This window comes from Teleopsis dalmanni, chromosome 2 (genome assembly GCF_002237135.1).
Source record: "Teleopsis dalmanni isolate 2A chromosome 2, ASM223713v2, whole genome shotgun sequence".
Taxonomy (NCBI): Eukaryota; Metazoa; Arthropoda; class Insecta; order Diptera; family Diopsidae; genus Teleopsis; species Teleopsis dalmanni.
The window spans coordinates 162709047-162727023 of record NC_051847.1 but is presented as its reverse complement, the minus strand read 5'-3'; the positions used below and the strand labels follow the sequence as shown (position 1 = coordinate 162727023).

Here is a 17977-nt window from a genome sequence, read left to right as displayed (position 1 = left end):
TTTTATTTTTTTCGGGCAGTTTGAACTTTAAGAGGTATTATAAAAAAATCAATTAACATTGTGTTGATATAAAATAATCATGTGGTCCACATACCTGAGCCTACCAACACCACCTGATCTGAAATTATGGAGCATTTTAAAATGGTGGCATGTTCTGGAGAGAAGTGTTAATCAAAATTGCAGGAAAAATGAAAACTGAAATTTAGGAATTATTTGACAGCATCTTGAAAGATTATTCATTATTAAAACCCAAAGATTAAATCAAACGATTTTTGCGTTAGCCTACTTTACTATAAAATATTTTGATTTTCGAATTATGAAGACAAATACAGATGTACAGATATGAAGAGAAATATATAATTTTTAGAGACGTCAAGCAATTAATATAATATATATCTATACACAAAATAAATTTTTTTTTATTTATAATCATATTCGTATTTAATCGTGCTTACATAAGGAGGAAGAGCAGGAAGGAGAAAGAGAAAATATACTATTATTGCCGTTACAGCATAACAAAAAACAAGAACCTGAAATCTCTGCAGCATAAAGTCATTATTTAATTATGTATAGATAACTACAAGTGGAATAGAAGAGAGGGCACAAACTGAAAATAAATAGTAAATATATGATAGGTAGCTTTTATTACAAAATAAAAGAAAAATGGAAATGGAAATGGAAATGATAGACAGTGGTTTGTTAAGAACCCAACATATATGGAAGCATAGTCTCTTTATCTGAACTCAAAATCCAAAATTAATTATGAAAAAGGACAATAGAAATTAGTACCGTTCGTAATCGTTAATAAACCAAACATTGCACACATATAATTTTCTGTGTAAAATACAGAAACACATAAAATCGTAAAACAACAACTCTCCCTTCAACTTTTGCTCACGAAGTCTCCAAATAATATCCCTGCGAATAAAAACTGCATATTCGGATATTCTAAGACTCCGGATTTACAAAAAATCCGATTTTTTTTAACCACGGAGAGTTCGTTGTTATCTGATTAATCGAATAATCGAGAAATTTTATTAGGATTCCAACAGAAACCTCAGGTATATGCTCCAGTCCTGTAAAACTAACAGCCTCCAAGTACTTTTGTCAAGTTCTCGAGAGAGCCGGGCAATTACATAGTCGATGCTCCAGAGTTTCCTTTGCATTCGGCTCGTTGCATTTCCTACAAGCATCGCTGTGAGTTAGGTTTAGTTTTCGGCCATGTGATGCAACCAGACAGTGGCCTGTCAACACACCAATTAATGTTGTACAGTTTCTTCAATTAGAAGATAAAACATCCTTAGTGTACTTTTCTTCATATATGTGTCTACACATGATTCTAGCTGTTCTACAGGTGGTTAAGTTCCGCCACCTTAGCTTTGCTCTCTTTGTCATGTACTCATCCAGAAGTTTATGTATTTGTTTCAGAGGTCTGCGTACTTCACTCATTTGTTCCTCTGAAAGTTTTGCGCCAATAGCATCAACTGTCTCATTTCCCTCTATGCCTTTATGACCTTTATGAATGTGTAAATATAAATAGTTTATAAAATTTACATTTTTTGATGAACATTAAGATAATATTAATTTATTTTACTGCTTATAGCGACTATCGGTTATAACAATCGGATTGAGACTCGGTCTCTTCAATATCTTTATAACTATTTTTGACTCTAATATATTTATAAGACACCGAGTACCAAAAAATATAGATGATTTTATAAATAACATGTTTCTGCATAAAGCTTAACTTTATAAAGAAAATAAACTTTTTTTCCAACCACATATATTATCCTCTTTATATCATGCAAGGACTAAGAAGATGTAATTATTAAAAATTATTGTAAATTATTACAATTAGATTAAAATTTAGACTAAAAATCAATTATTGACTTTCTATCACTAAAACTTAACTACGACAAAAACAAATAATAAAATCGGTTCAATGTAAGAACTGTGTGAAGGCGTAAATTTTAGAAAATATTAAAAAGTTTAACGTAATTTTTCATTAAAAGTGAATCTGACACTTACATTTTCTACGAAAGCGAATTGAATGGAAATCGTGAAATAATTTTGCTCGCTTCGGGAACGACACATCAGTAATTTAATAACGAAATTATGCACTCCGGTAGTTCCAATAATGACGAGCCAAAGACACCGCAAACGCAACCTCACAGAATTACGAAGCCATACAGAAGCGGTACATAAGAGGTACAATACGCACAGCACATTGCGATGTTAATGCGACGTCACACATGCGTGGTTTTGGCATTTTGGCATTTCTCGCAGGAGAGGAGAAGTACGTGACTTCGCTGGTTGATATCTAAACACCCATATAAGTCCATATATATGGACGTACTTGTGTCTACACATTATTATAAAATCCTGCATATTATTAGGTAATTTTGCAATTTGACAATAATTTGCCACAAGTTATTTCATTTATTTTGCCTTTATTTTTTAAGTAATTGGTTTCAACATGAGAGATTATCTATTTTGTGGCTGCCTTCGATGTAATTTGAATGGATTTGGTAGAATGACTTCCTCAAGGCATGGTTGAAACGTAATTTTCGAGTACGTCTTGATGCGTTTTCATTGAGTGTTTAAATATATGAAATGCCTAATGTGTCGGTTCCAAATAGTTGACAATTCATAATTTGTATTAACTGCAACGTTTAAATTAATATCTTTAAGTCTTGTAATAAAAATTTGTAGTTTTGTGTAAGAAGAGAGATAGTTAAAGATAATTGATAGTATATAAAGCGCTTAACTGACTTTAATTTCATCAGTTCAACTTTGGTGTTTAAAAAAAGTGGTGTGTTATTTATAAAAATTGTTCAAAAGGACTGAATAGCAAGGACATAAAACAATAAATAAAGGAAACTTTTAAAATAAAAATCTAACTATGAATACTGTACAATTAAAATATATTATCTACTTAAGCTGTTTAATTTTGTTTAAAAGTGTTCTGGCTGTGCCTAAATACGATGGAACTTCAAAGTGAGTTTATAAGAATTACAATTGTTATTATTTAAACTGCTTGAATACAGCTAAAAGTTGTTTAAACAATATTATCTTTTTAATCCTGATTATAAAAAATTCTTAAAGTTTTTTCGACTTTCATAAGGACAAGTTTAAAGTGAAAAAAAACCATTGGAACTAATAAATTTAAAGCACACATATACTATTTCAAAGATGGAATCTAATAGTCAGTCCGCATAATAAAAATGTAATGAGATGTAATGTAATGTAATTAATTCAGGTATCCTTCCTGGACCTATACTCAATCGAAACTCAAAATTTTCATGTCCGCTAAAAATAGTTGCAATATATAACAAGTACTTAGCTAAATATGTACATGTATATTCAACAATAGCCGTAATTTTTTCTTTCAGAGTAGCAAAAATATACTTACAACTTACGAAAGAAAACATATGAAGCAACAACAAAGTTAGGTTTTACTCGCAAAAATTTATCCACTTAAGTTTTAAGTTTTGGTGCAGCCAAATTCAAAAATCTCTCTATTGTGAATTATATTCACATTTACTAATAAATTCTAATACATAAATATATAAATTAATTTAAATATATAAGATAAAAATACCAACCAATGCCTTTCTAATATTCGTATTGTTTTCTCTTATTTAAATTAATTTTTAAATAATTATAGTGTTTACAATTTTTAATATTTTCTATAAAAATACACAACAAAAAACTTGTGTCAAAAAAAGCATTTAACATATTTGAAAAGTGATGCCAATTAGTTTCAACCAGACTTAATGTTGTGTTTTTACAGCTCTGAAAGAAAATATTACGCCTAATATTGAACATCTGTACAATACAGTAATAACCACATACACAAGTTAAAAAACTTCGATTAATTTTATATAAAATCCACAATATAAAATCAACTTTAAAATATAAAAAGTTACAATACCCTTCACACACACATATGTAGTGTCTAAACTGTATCTGTGTCTAAAGTATCTAGTACACTTTTACTTTTAATGTCTGTGACCACTTGGATGATTCACTGCAATTATGCAGTGGAAATAAGTTATTCAGATGATTTTATGGAAGTCGGCTTGGAAGCGCAGATTATCTTCCTGAAGGAATATATATTGCTTTTGATTTACTAGACTGCAGTTCTGGATGAGTGTACTTAATCACAAAATCGAACAATTTCAGCGATCTATCCTTTATATACTTTTGCCGCCTTTAATTATAATAATTAAATTGCAATTAATATTTGTTTTAAACACGTTTCATTCATTTTTATTTTAATAATTTGATAATAAGATTAGATACTTTTAAAAAATATGATTGAAGAATTCATTCAAATGCTTACAGAGACTTTTCCAATCAACCTCAGTGGCGTCGCTCATATTATAATGAAAATAAAACTGAAAAAATAGAACAGGACACAGCCTCAACAAAGGATAGATTGCAACGTCTTGGTTACACCACCGGCTATGGAACGATTCAGGTATATTTTATAATTAAATTTTAAATTGAAATTTAATTTTAAACACATAAACGCATAAATCAAATAGGGCTACCCAGGAAGTACAGGCCTGTCTGCGTATAATCCAATTAAATTAGATCTTGGTGGCGTTGTACTGGGCACACTGGTTGGGATTGGTGCTATTATAATAATACCCAAACTTTTAAGTGCATTTCATGGTGGTTACGCGGGATACGGCAGAAGTAGGAATTACATCAAGTAATAAAACAATTTCACTTGTAAAAGACACACTTTTTTCGTCTAGGTGAAAACGACAATGATTTGTCTTCTGTTGGCAACATGATCAACAAAATCGATGATATTCTGGGCCAAAATAATATCGATTCGACGAGCTGTATGCAACGCGCTGTCTGCAGTTATGTGCGTACAACAGAACAAAACATGAAGACGGGGGTCTCAGACCAAATGGATGAATTCATTCATATGTTGTCTGAGTAAGTAAATGCATGAGTCAACATTTATTTTAATAACAGGTGATGTTGTTTAGATTTAGCTAATTTAGTTGATTAAGCTAATTTAACAACAATATTAGCACGAACTTTATAAATAAATTTTCGAAGGGAAATGACTTCCAACTTATAAATATCGAAAGGCCAACATAAACTTGAGAAATCTATTTTATCAGAATAAATTCAAATGTTAGCTGAAGTAAATTAGAATATTCAAAAAATTATTTTATTCGCTAAAAAAAATCTTTTTTAACAAATAAAAAAAAATTAAGATTGTAAATATGTGCTTATGCATAATTATAGATCGCACACGTAAACAATTTGTAGAAAAATTCAAAAACAAAAATATTCCCAAACCCACTAAATACCAAAAACTGGCAAAAGAAAGAGAATTTTTGTGGGCGAATGTTTTGTTTATCGTAGTTGGAGGATTCCAAATTTATTTATTAAAAATATTTCAAAAGCGTTACACCTCGATTTCTTTCTATTATATATATGTATATGTCTGTATGTATGTGTAATTGATTCATTCAAAATGTTAATGACGTACACATCCGTTGAATTCTAATCTTTAAATTCGAGCGGTAACACTTTGCTATCACAATTGAACTGAGGTTGTAGCCTTTAGTAATTCATACTACATCTAGTGACTTAGAGTTATATATGTTAGTATAAAAATTAAATAAATTTTCAAAAAATATATATACCAAAGTCAGGATATATACCTTACTCTTAGTTAACTTTTAAAATTTATTTTAATGTTAACTCACAAATAAATAAATAATAAAGTATATATCAAAGTAATATTAATTAAAACCAGGAAATCCCTCCTTATTTTGTTCTAGTGCAATTACAATCTATAGAATAAACCGGTTCGATTTCGGTTCAAGTTTTCGCTCTGGCAAAAATATCGGCTTTTTCCGTTTTAGTTCAGAGTGAATATTTTTTGCCTAGATTACAAGTTTTTTTCTTCATGAAAGATACCGAACTGTATTGAGTCGATATAAAGCGCTACATTTTTCGGAAAGGTTTCGATTATTGCTCCGGTAATGCTACAGTTTTAAGTGAAAATTTTTGTGTTAAACTACAAATCATTTTTTTTTATAAATAAATTGTTTTAAAAAAACATAGTTTAGATTTAATTTAAGTTTAACCAACATGTACCGAACTATAGTTTTGCAGTACCGAAATAAACCGCTGTATGTTTTTAAAATCGCTTAAACTTTTCGATCCGGTAAAAATATTTATTTTTGTGATTTTCGATTTATATTTTACTTACTTAGCCTTAATTCAAACCGCAATTCCTCAATTTTTCTATAAATATTCTATATACTAAAATCGCACAACGTACAATACATAAACGTAATACATTACTTCAGAGGTGATGGGTTTATTTCGTCAGACCACATTTCTCGGACATATATTTATAACAGCAGTTTTTTTTTTAGCAATTTGTGGTCCTTCAATAGATCACAAATTATATTAATTATATTAATTAATAATAGTCACAGTAGTTATTGGTATCATTAGAATTAATATTCCAAATTGCAGTCTGAAAATAACCTAATCTTACCGACTATAATTTATTTACAATTTCTCAATAATTTTTAAAAAAAAATTTGTTATTAAACAAATTTTTTTTAATTTCTATTTATAATAGCAAATATTAAAAATAAACTTCTTCTTCTTCAACACTTAATATTATACCTGTCTATAATTTGTTTAAACCAGAAATTTTAATGAAGCAATTTTCTATTTAATTTCAACATAACAGCTTCTATTAAAAATGTCTGCATCTCTTCTCTATTTCCAAATTAGTCATCCATTTTTTTATATAAAATGGATTTTCTATAAATGGATTTTATTCTAAATAAAATATTTTAAAATGTAAACAGTTTTAGTTTAATTGATTGTTTTTTTAAACTTATTAAAGTTGATTTAATTGGTCATTTTATTTTTCTAGAAATTCTTTAGTTGATTACCTATTGGATGGTACTGCCATCAAAGAAGCATTGGAACATGGAAAACAGGTTAACGGTAAAGTATGCGAAGAAGTCTATCCATCGTGCCCACTTGATAGTAAAACTGCAACGCAAGTCCTCATGAAACTTCTACCGAAGAAAGCAGCAGATAAATCAGCTTCATAATAAAAAGCAATTTCTCCATATAAACTCATTATGGATTTACTAACGAAAGTATTCAGAATAATACAATTTTAATTTTAATGAACTAATAATATTTCTTATATATTGTATTGTATAATTTATTAAGATGAAATAAAAACTAATAAAATAATTTTATTGTTTTGTGCCTTGTACTAATATAATATACATGTCTTCTTCTTCAGATTTGATTGTAGAATATACCTTAAGGTCTCTGCATAAAATACTCAGAAGAAATACTTTTCTTTACTCAGTATTTAAATACCTTCAGTGTTATAATATCTAATAATTTAGACTTAAAATTATATAAAGAACTACGACTATGCTCTGAAGACTCCTCAGACAGACAGTAATAATATAAGTTTAAGTAATTTAATTGTAAGACCTATATAGTGATCGATTCACAAATCTGTTACCATGAATTATTTCATATTTTGATTATTTAATGTATATCAAAAGCATTCAAAAGACATGCATAGCTAACAGCTTTGTTCAAGAATGTGTAACCAAGCTCATAGAATGTGCTCATGGAAATGAAGTAACGGTCATGTGGGTTAAGGGACACATCGGTATTGAGCAAAACGAGAAGGCAGATGAACTTTCAAAGCAAGGATCAAGCCATAACTTCTACGGCCCAGAACTCAGAATACCATTGGGTTACAACATGATGACAGCCTATGTCTATAAATGGATAACCTCACTTTATCTCAATAGATGAAGAGAGTTTAACACTTGTAGGCATACTTGTAGGCATATCATGTTGCCTAAACCGTGAGTCAGGGAAGCGATAAAAGTACTTAGCTATCCGCGGAGCACTCTAAGCTGGCTGACCACACTAATTACTGCACATGCAACTTCAAGTATCGAATCAAAAAGGTAATTCTTGCTGAGGAAGACACTTGCAGACTATGTTTAGAAGAAAAGGAGACAGCGGTGCATATATTGTTATATTGTGCTAATGTCCAACACTGGCAAGTAGGACGAAGACCGTCTTGGGAAACCATTGAGTTGGTAATGACTTGGCAGACAACCTGAAGCTAAATGAGCTGCTTGCATTAACAAGAGATGTACTTATGCGAACGGAAGCCACTCCAGCTTTAACTCAATAACGTCATTCGAGAATAGAAGAACGAAGAAGGATCCAACTTTATTATTAAAGTTTAATATATTAAACTTTATTCATTCTTTTATAAACATTTTCTTATACTCACAAAATCAAGCCTGATATTTTCAAAATTCATTACAATTAAAATAGTATTTTTTCTTGATCGAGACCAAGTGTTATAGCTCAGACATTATTTCTTACAAGATTTTATTTATCGCAAATCGTACTTATATATATGTACATATGTTCTTTTTATTTTAATACCTACGATTTTTTCTACGATTCTTTACTTTAGAGCAAACTATGTCATTATTTCTACTTTGTCGGAAGTTGATTGACAATATTGACAATATTTTTGAGGTAAGATTTAGTAGTTCGACTTTAAAGATCTTCTAGATATAATAATAAATTATTTTCCTGAAAGCCTTATTCCAAATTAAAATTACTGTTCTAATCATTAAGCGCAAGTTGTACAAATTCTAAATTCCTAATGTTCATTAGACGTTTATCACTGAGTACCACGTTTCATTCATAGCTCAGATTGGAATTTTACTATTCGTGAGAAAGGTAAACCAAACAGGATTCTCCAAGAACAAATACACTATACAAGCTACATGCATATGTCCAAGCTAGAAATGTCATTTTTTATAAACCATTCTTATTAGTTTTAAATAAAAAATCTTTCTCCACAACCTTATCTCCGGATGTGTGATGAAAAAGAGCACCACTAACATAGAAATGGAATTTCTATATAAAACCAACCAACCATTCAATCTAACGAAAGAAGTCTTATAAACAAATTTTATGACATTATTTACATAATTGATGTTAGATAGAATTATTGGTCCTTATTCTAGTCCATATATCAATTAAGTTCTTAAAATATTTAAAATTGAAAAAACAGGTGGTAGCACAAAATCACAACGCAAGGCTCTTTGTATTTGTGTAGTAGGATCTATCCACAAAGAACCTTTACTGTTGACCTCCAATCAAAGCTAATTACATTCGCTTTCCAATATCATCAAATATTATATATAATCCAATTTTATTACTTTTCGATACCAATCTCATTCATTTGACTTTCTTTCTTTTATTTAACATTCTACTTCGCTTATATACATAAAAACTTAACATTTTAATTTAGTTTTAATTTTTTTTTTTTTAATTTTTATTGTAATATTACAATTTTTTTCTATTTTAATTGTTCAAATATGAATTAAATGATATAATATTAGTGTTTTATTCAAAAGTTGCAAAATTATTCATTAGCTTATTGTTGGCATTTAACTGCCATCAGATAACATCGTCTTCTGTATATAAATTTCTACGGAATATGTGAAGATGTTCAAAATTAATACCCATTCTCAGTTCTTGTAGTTCTTATAGTTAATAAGATTAAAGAAATCATTTTTTGTCTTTCCCCTTGTTAAATTTGTCTAGTAACTGCTTTAGTTCTTTCTCTTGTTCATCAATAATTGGTAACCAATGAACTGATGGTAGCAGAGGTTTTGATGGCATTGATATTCTTAAATTCTGCACTTCATCATTTTTATCAAAATCTTTATTAATCTTTTTTCTGCTATGACTTTCTAAAATATCTACCAAGCGATTAGATTCTTCCAAAAGTTCATCCACAGCCGAAAGAAATATACCCCAAGAAAATTGTTGTTTTCCATATAAACTTCTGCGTAAGTACAATTCTGCTGGTAAGAAGCTTTTCCAAGGTTTTCTTGATTCAATGGTATATGATTGATATATAGAATTTTTATCATATCCATCGTAATCAAAATCCCAGTAGTCAAATGTTGGTTTATTCAACAAATATCCTGTCATTCTCTTAACTGAACTATCATCTTCTATTACGTTATTTGAGTTTGGATTTCTTATGGATACTTCATCAGCAATAACTGTTTCAGTTGGTGATATGTCATTTGATTCATTGATATTCTCAATTTTCTCTTGATAAGATTTGTGATTAACTGCACGGATTTTTCTTATTTGTTCCAAAAGCTTTTTTTCTACTTCATCAAAATCTTCAGAATCGGTACTGCAGTTGTCAGAGTAATACGCCTTCATGAAATCATCACCGCTCACTTTAGGCAATAAAGTTTGAGTTGAAGCATTTGCAAATATAATCCCATCTGTCATTTGTGCAACTGAATATGTAAGAATAACTGAAATAAAAATATAAATAATTTCCAAACAAATTTTATCATTATGTTATAATTATTACATTGATCTGTATCAGAATCGGAGAAATCCTTTTTAATTGTGTACGAGCCATCAGTTAAAATTCCTACATCCTTATAGAGTATTAAGTCCACCTGTGTACCTAAATTGACTTCTTTCATTAATTTAGTCGGAGTAATGTCAGCTTGAATAGCAACAGTCGTTTTACCAGCCCTTAAACGTCTAAAGCAGAAAGTTATTAACTGAGCATTTTAATTAAATAAATATGGTATACCTTGAAGCATCCAAAAGTTTAGCTCTTAAAATTGCGTTTTTATCAGGTTTGGGTAAAGTAGACATGCTAACTGCACGCCAGGGTGGTCTCTCGGTCTCTTTGTCTGACGTCGAATCTTTTGTGCGTTTCGAACCTTTTGATGTTCTTTAATTCAATATATATAAAAAAAATTAAGCTTTTAATTCTTTATATCTAAAAATACACAAAATTTAAACAAAATGTTGACCGTACCGAGATAACACAGTGCATGTGGACTTGAAGTACGACACTGGGGTTCAAAGCCCACTAAGCGCTAATCTAATAACACGTTTTAAAAGAGATAAAGTGCTTTAAACAATCGTTAAATTTACAAAAATGGCTACCACAAAATCCACAAAGAGGTTCAACTCTAACTGGTATCCTTAGAGATTGTTTGTAATCGATAGGGTAGTGAACTCATATCAGTCATTTCAGTTTTGCAGTTAATCAACTATGGATACAAATGGTCTTAAATCCACTGACTAAATTAAAAACTAATAAAAGATATATATGTTTTTGAAATTGGCGAGCATAGATTAATACATTATCTTCAACATATCTAAACTGATATGTTTGTTAATATATAATTTCTGATGTCTGTTTTATTGCATTAAAAATTTTAAAAGCCAAAAATAACATAATATTTTACTGTAATAGGTGGTTTAGAATTAGAGAAGAGATAACCCAGAGTGAGTCAATAAATCCCAAAAATATAGCGGAAAAAATTAGAGGGAATCCAGAGAACTGGTAAACGATAGAGTCATATGTGATTCAAATCCTCCAAACGAAGAAATTAGACCCAGAAAGGAGAAGCAGAAACTAGGCTAATAAATAATAATATATATTCCAAAAATAGAAAAGATTAGAGCGAACACAGAGAGCTGGCGATCCCAGACAGCTGGCGAACGACAGAGCCATGTGTGATTCAAGTCCTCAAAACGAAACAATTAGACCTAGAAGGAAAACCTGAAACTAAGCTAATAAATAGTGCAGACACCAAGAAAAGTGCGCCGAAAAAGTGAAGTTTTGGAGGCAGATCGAAAATCACGAGAGCATGGCTTGAAATGCCAATATAAAAGAGACCCTCCTCAAAGTAATGCGAAAGCGGTTTCGAGCGAGAACAAGTCTCGCCGAAGAGGGGGTGTTTTAGTCCATATACTACAAATTACTGTTAGGGAGACGTGCACACCATTCCGACGACGTTCGGTCTGATGATGCATAAAGCATTTCATCTCCTTACCAGAAAAAAAATGTATACATGTATAATATTTAAATATTATTAAATTTATTATTTTAAATATTAATATATATATAATATTTAAATTGTATAAATTTAAACATTCATTTTGAGACTGCAAACACAAACGGTTAAGCTCGTGCCCTGCCAAATTTGAAGCTCAGAGTCAGTGTTCATTAGACAACTGACTCAAAGTCGTACTTATTTATTTACGAATAATTAAATATAAGAATTAATTTCAGTATCACCGATGATGGATATTTGGTAATACTCGAAACAGCTATATGATCAGCCAAAAATTCAATTAATTAATTAATTAAATTTTATTGTTATAATTTAATACTGTTCGAAATACCTCTCTATTGAAAACAATAGTTTGTTTCGTCAAAATGAGCGTTAAAAATTAATTTAATATAAATTTTTAAAAGAAACATTTATTTATACGAAAAGCGAATTTACATACGACATCAAATGTATAAAACACATATAGGTTGACATAATACAGATTCACAAAACTTTCAAGTTTCTCAGATATACATTATATATCTATTATTATTATATATAAAATATATTTATATAGTTTATTTTAAGCTTTTTCTATGCTGTTTAAAGTAAATATTTTCAAGATATATGCAGCTTAAAACCTATTATATTTTTTACTTTTTATTAAATAACCCACAACGGGGTAGAAATTAAGAAAACTTCAGAACTTTGGGTACATTGACTTAATTAAATATAATACATTAAAAAATTATAACATATTTTAATTTTTATATATGTTTTAATAGTTTACACTAGACACTATTAACGTATTTAATATAATAATATAAATATCTAACATAAATTTATTAAAAATTGTATGTACATGTATTCTCGGAGTTAAAATAATTTTTATTTTACTAAACACAAATTAAAAAATAAACATTTTTTAACTGTTCATAAACGAAGTTTTATTTTAAAAAAATTTAATTATTAAAATCTACATATCTTTTTTTTAACTTCAAAATTAAAACTTTTTATATAGTATATATCTTCTTTACACATTAGTTATTATTTGGATGCAGTTCGCACTGTATATTATTTTAGTTAAAATAATTAGAAAAGTTTAAAAAATCACTATAAAAATAAAATAATTATAAAATGATTATATAATACAATAAATTACCGATTGCTTAATTTTGTTGCAGTTGTACTTATTGCATCAGTTGTGACACCAGCACTTGCATTAGCATCCTCAACACTTTGTGATTCACTGGTTTCGGAAGAAGCTCCACTATTATTGGAGCTTGGTGAATTGAATTTATTCATTTTTCAATATTCCATTTTAAATTTATGTATTCTTTATGCAAATCGATAAAATGAATTAACTTTTACAATTAAATTACAATAAAAATAACAATCAAAATTGTTGCTATGGATGCACAAAAGCTATAAAGATGACAAAAGGACTATACAACATCGACGCAATTTTAGGTAAAAATAAAACAATAAAATAAGAAAAAAACAAACTAATTAACAAAAATTTAAGTTTAAAATCCTAAGTCCGTTTAAATTCAGCAGGATTCTCAAGAAATGCATTCAAAAAATCCAATCCGCAAGGTAATGATTGAATTTCTTCATGAAACATGTGTAGTGGCGGATATACAATATCTCTAAAACACAGTTTTCTTAGATTAGTAATTTCTATAAGAAATTTAGACTTTTGTACTTTGTACGCTTCTACTCTTCTTAATATTTTCTCTACACAAATTTTATTATCATCTCTGAAAGGAAAAAACCAATTTTAAAAATTAATTACAGAAAACTTACATAACTTATTGCAGAAGGATTACCTGATAAGATTAGCATTTTGGGTAAAAAGAATATACCACAATTTCCGAATCATTTTTGAAATATCTTGACACACATCATCGACTTTTACCAACATATTTAATATGATCATTTCCTCATGACTCTTGCACCAATTGCGTAAATCATATGGTAGTTCCAGCTTTAGTTGAAAGTTGATGACATAGTCTATAGGTAACCAATTTTCTGACATAAAAAAAGATATACATATTTATGTTACTACATTATTAAGGATTAACTTTATTACTTTTTGGCCAAAAATTATTGTCTTTAACTTTAATTGATTCAATCTCAATGCCACGACTCAAATTGGTTTCATTATATGCTACCTCCAAGCAAAAAATTGTTACTTTTTTGTGATTAAATTGATATAAATTAAGATTTTGATAATTAAATATCCAATCTTTTGCAATTTCGCTGCAAAAAAAAAAAATTTTAATTCAATATATTTTAGATATTTCAAAATTTACTTTAGTTTATCATCCAAACGTTCAACAAACGACCGACGATCTTTCATTAATCTTTCAGCTTTAAGTTGAAGATACTCCTGTCTGGCACTAAAAAGTTAAAACTTTCAAATTACAAGCAACTAATAAATAAATATTAAAAAATAAATAAAAATAAATATAATAAGCATAAGTAAAAGCAATTTACTTAAATTGTGTAGATCGAATTATGAATTACCTTTCCATCTTGTTCTCGTATGCTTTGATTATTTCATCTGCTTCATCCACATAGTTGGCCTCCTCTTCCTCATCCACATCAACATCAATTGCCGATAAATGTTCAATATCAAAAGAGTCATTAAGTGACATTCTACGATTATATTCTACCATATCATCAATTGTTGGACGCTTGGTGGACCTTAGTTTTTTTAAACGTTCCATTGTTGGCAGGGGAAGAAATTCGGGTAACTCAAATGATACCGCCAACGTGGTTGTATCGCTGACCATAGTCTCATGACAATTTCTACATTTTCGACAAACAGATCTTCTCTTTATTGAAACATGATTATTTCTGCTTTCTAAATCACAATTCTTGTCATCAATATTTTTTAATTTTACGTCTTCAGTGTTTACGCTCTTATTCTCTTTATTATTTGTTATGTCATCGAGATATGTATCTACAAGACTCAAATGTATTTTATCTACAATTTCTGAATCACAAACTGTTATATTATCAATATTGGTACGCCTTAATGGGTATTGAGATACATCAGTGATTGTGATAGCATTCTCTTCCAATATTAAATTATCTTCTGGCATTTTAGTGTCTTCAAGCAATATAGTATCATTTTCTAATAACTCAAATATACTGTCTTTTCTTTGAATGTTTGTTTTTCGTGCAATTTCAATAGGAGCAAGAGAAGAGTTTGTGTAAGTTTTTTCACAATTTGTAGTCAGCGAAGTTAACCCAATGGAATTATTTTTCACTTCACTATTAACAGGAATCGGAATACGTGACTTTAATTTTGCTGTTGGTGTGAAGTTTGATTCATTTGCAATAACGTTTTCCATAGTGACGTCTAAAGATTTACAACCCATTGTCTCATCTTCAAATGTTAAGCTTTTTTCTGGTATTTCTTCCACCAATTCATCATTTACTAAACTCTCATTCGATGCATTTGCATCAGTTGTATTTGATATACACAACCTAGTTAAATTAAAATTATTATAGTAATTTGTCATTAATCAGTCGTAAATTGATTTTACTTACCAACTAGGAGAAGACAGCACAATACACTCTTGTTGATTACAGTCATTCTGCAATGGAGTTTCCACGCTTTTCTTGCTTACAGAACCTAATTTGTCAGATTCACTCTTTAATTCAAATGAAGTTATGTTTAAACTAAAAAAATAAACTGTTTTAATTTAAAAAAAGGTATATATATGTAAAATTTTTATTACCCTTCAATTGCAGTCTTTGTATTCTTATTTTCATCACTTTTATTATGAACATCATCATTCATAGAAATATCCTTATTGAAAACAACAGTATTTCTTCTAGTAGAATTTGGAATCGTATTACTTTCAGTTGTTGTATCACCGTCAATATCCATATTGTCATGAAATAACATGGTTTGACGTTTTTTAGGATTTGGAAAATTGGGTGTTATACATTCAGTAAAGCGTTTCTTAAGTACAACCGGACTGGTAGCAGGTAAAGAAGTAACTTCAAAATTATTAATTAGTTGTAAACCTGAAACTTCTAGTTCTGTATTTTCATAAGTTGTTTGTCGTTTGGTCATAATTTTATTACATTGCACCATTTTACTGGATTCCTCTTGTTGCATGCATACGTATGATATATCTTCAGCACATTCCTTTTCTATATCTTCAAATTCAATAAGTGACTTATGTGGTGTTTCAATCGAAAAAACCTTTGGCATCTTTAATTTTATAGAGTTTTTTGGTAATATATAATCATCCCTTTTATTTAAAATATTTTTAGTATTCTCAATAGCTTCATCTGCAAAAATAATAGTCTTACGTTTGACTTTGTTTTTGGATAAGCTTAATACTTCTATGGGAGGGGTTGCGGTTTGAGCCTCATCTATACTATCTTCTAAAATTTGTGTTTTATGGGGAAGAAAGGCTACAGCTTTAGATGACCGACATTTTTTATTATCACTTATAACATCTTCCATATCTAAACTGGAATTTTCCAAAAAAAACATTGTTTGCCTTTTAGGGGTATTCTTCAAATTATTTTTAAATTTATCTTTCATATTATTTACTAATATTTCTTTGGATTCAGTGGGAGACTGAATATTCATTATAAATGATTCTTCTTTTATATCTGAAGAATGATGTTTCACGACTGAATCTTTATCATTTCCAATTTCTATATTCGACTCTTTTGTAAAACAAATAGTTTTCTCTTCCAATGCTTTGGTGACTTTGTTTGGTTTACAGTTAATTGGAGAAAATTCTGTATCTATATCATTTATATCTTCAAGTAAGTATTGTGTTTCACTTAGCATTGGCATTACTTCTGCTCTTTTCGAATTATTTTTCTCATTATTTCTTTGATTTGATTCAAACTCTAAATTCAGTCCATCTTTAAAAAAAATTGTGTGCCGCTGTTGGAGTTGATTCGGAGAATGCAATTTTTCACAAAAGTTTCCTAATAAATATTGCGTCTCACTAAATGGCTCAATCTGATCATCCAAGCTGATTTGATCTGAAAAATGTATGGTTTTTCTTTGTTTAGTTTCAGTCTCCTCTTTTGTTTTCAATAATTGTTGCTTATAACTGTTATTATTTTTAAAATCTTTTTTAGTATCATCTTCAGGTGTAAACTTTTGTTTATTTAGCAGTTTCATGGAGTTATCTATTTGTAAGGAATCAAAACTTTGTGACAAATCATCTTTTTTTTCAGTAACAAACATATGTTTCAGTGCATTGGCAGATTCCTTATTAATCTCACGCTGAGTAGTTGGACTCCTAACATAACATATATCCATCTCATCTTCACAATTATCTTCACAACTTATATTTTCCATTACACGTTCTTCTTTATTTACTGTTAACTGTAGATGACCTTGGTTCTCATTTAAAGTCTTCATAGCAACGTCCGCGTCGTCAACATCAAACATGCTAAGCTCGCAGAAATTCTCTTCTTGCTTTGTTTTTTCATTTAAATCTAATAAAGAATTTTTCACTTTTTGACATTTTTGAGCTGGTACACTGCGATCATTAGTATTTTGTTTTATGGGTGATATCATTTCATTTTCAGTGATTTTCATTGAATCAGACTCTTGTTTGAGAGGAGAAAAGAGTTTTCTTCCAACTTGTTTCAACGAGTTTTGTTCTACAGGATTTCTACATTTTAAAGTTATTTTGCCGCTCTCGAAATTACTATTTAACTGCTTTAAATTCATTTTTCTGTAACACATTAATTCCGGTGGTAAAATTGGTGACGAAAGACTTAAGTTAGATGTAAAACTTTCAAGAGGATTTCCTTCATCAAATGCAGTTTTTATGTCTGCAGGCCTAATATTTTCATTTTCATCATCTTGTATTTCCTCCTGCTTTTTCTGATATCGCTGTTTTTTATTACTGGCTGGAGTTCCTCCTCGTAAATTACTTTTAAATGTCTTGCGTGTTATTAAACTTCCGCTTTTAAGTGCTATTTTACTAACTATTGGTTCATCTATAATATCGATAGCA

At 29.2% G+C, this 17977-nt stretch overlaps 3 protein-coding genes across 3 annotated transcripts in view; 1 reads left to right on the top strand and 2 right to left on the bottom strand.

The window, feature by feature from the left end:
* Positions 1 to 7170, top strand: part of LOC119676057 (uncharacterized protein K02A2.6-like) — a 10898-nt gene extending 3728 nt beyond the window's left edge. The window contains exons 5-8 of the mRNA XM_038087281.1: positions 4348 to 4483; positions 4551 to 4704; positions 4767 to 4956; positions 6935 to 7170. Of these exons, the coding sequence (XP_037943209.1) occupies positions 4348 to 4483; positions 4551 to 4704; positions 4767 to 4956; positions 6935 to 7118 (664 nt within the window). The 3' untranslated portion in view covers positions 7119 to 7170. The remainder of the gene's footprint in view (positions 1 to 4347; positions 4484 to 4550; positions 4705 to 4766; positions 4957 to 6934) is intronic.
* A 2451-nt stretch (positions 7171 to 9621) lies between these two features.
* On the bottom strand, positions 9622 to 10841 carry LOC119678812 (the record flags this gene model as incomplete). Its single annotated transcript, XM_038090873.1, is given in 3 exon segments — positions 9622 to 10412; positions 10472 to 10650; positions 10703 to 10841. Coding segments are annotated over 3 exon segments (1014 nt in total). The 5' UTR covers positions 10768 to 10841.
* Positions 10842 to 13129: 2288 nt separating this feature from the next.
* LOC119678811 lies at positions 13130 to 17971 on the bottom strand. Its single transcript, XM_038090872.1, has 7 exons — positions 15713 to 17971; positions 15522 to 15653; positions 14490 to 15458; positions 14276 to 14362; positions 14053 to 14222; positions 13790 to 13991; positions 13130 to 13720 (listed from the first exon to the last, which is right to left on the bottom strand). The coding sequence occupies exons 1-7, from the start codon at positions 17701 to 17703 to the stop codon at positions 13495 to 13497; spliced, it is 3777 nt and encodes a 1258-aa protein (XP_037946800.1). The 5' UTR covers positions 17704 to 17971; the 3' UTR covers positions 13130 to 13494.
* Positions 17972 to 17977: the final 6 nt, after the last annotated feature.

What these genes read in the sequence shown, in the direction of transcription:
- LOC119678811 (XM_038090872.1), bottom strand. Translation starts at nt 17,703, where the DNA reads ATGTGTTACAGAAAAATGAATTTAAAGCAGTTAAATAGTAATTTCGAG. An exon ending in GTGCTGTCTTCTCCTAGTTG is followed by an intron (nt 15,459 to 15,521) that starts GTAAGTAAAATC and finishes TAATTTAACTAG; the next exon opens with GTTGTGTATATCAAATACAA. An exon ending in CAAAATGCTAATCTTATCAG is followed by an intron (nt 13,721 to 13,789) that starts GTAATCCTTCTG and finishes TTTTCCTTTCAG; the next exon opens with AGATGATAATAAAATTTGTG.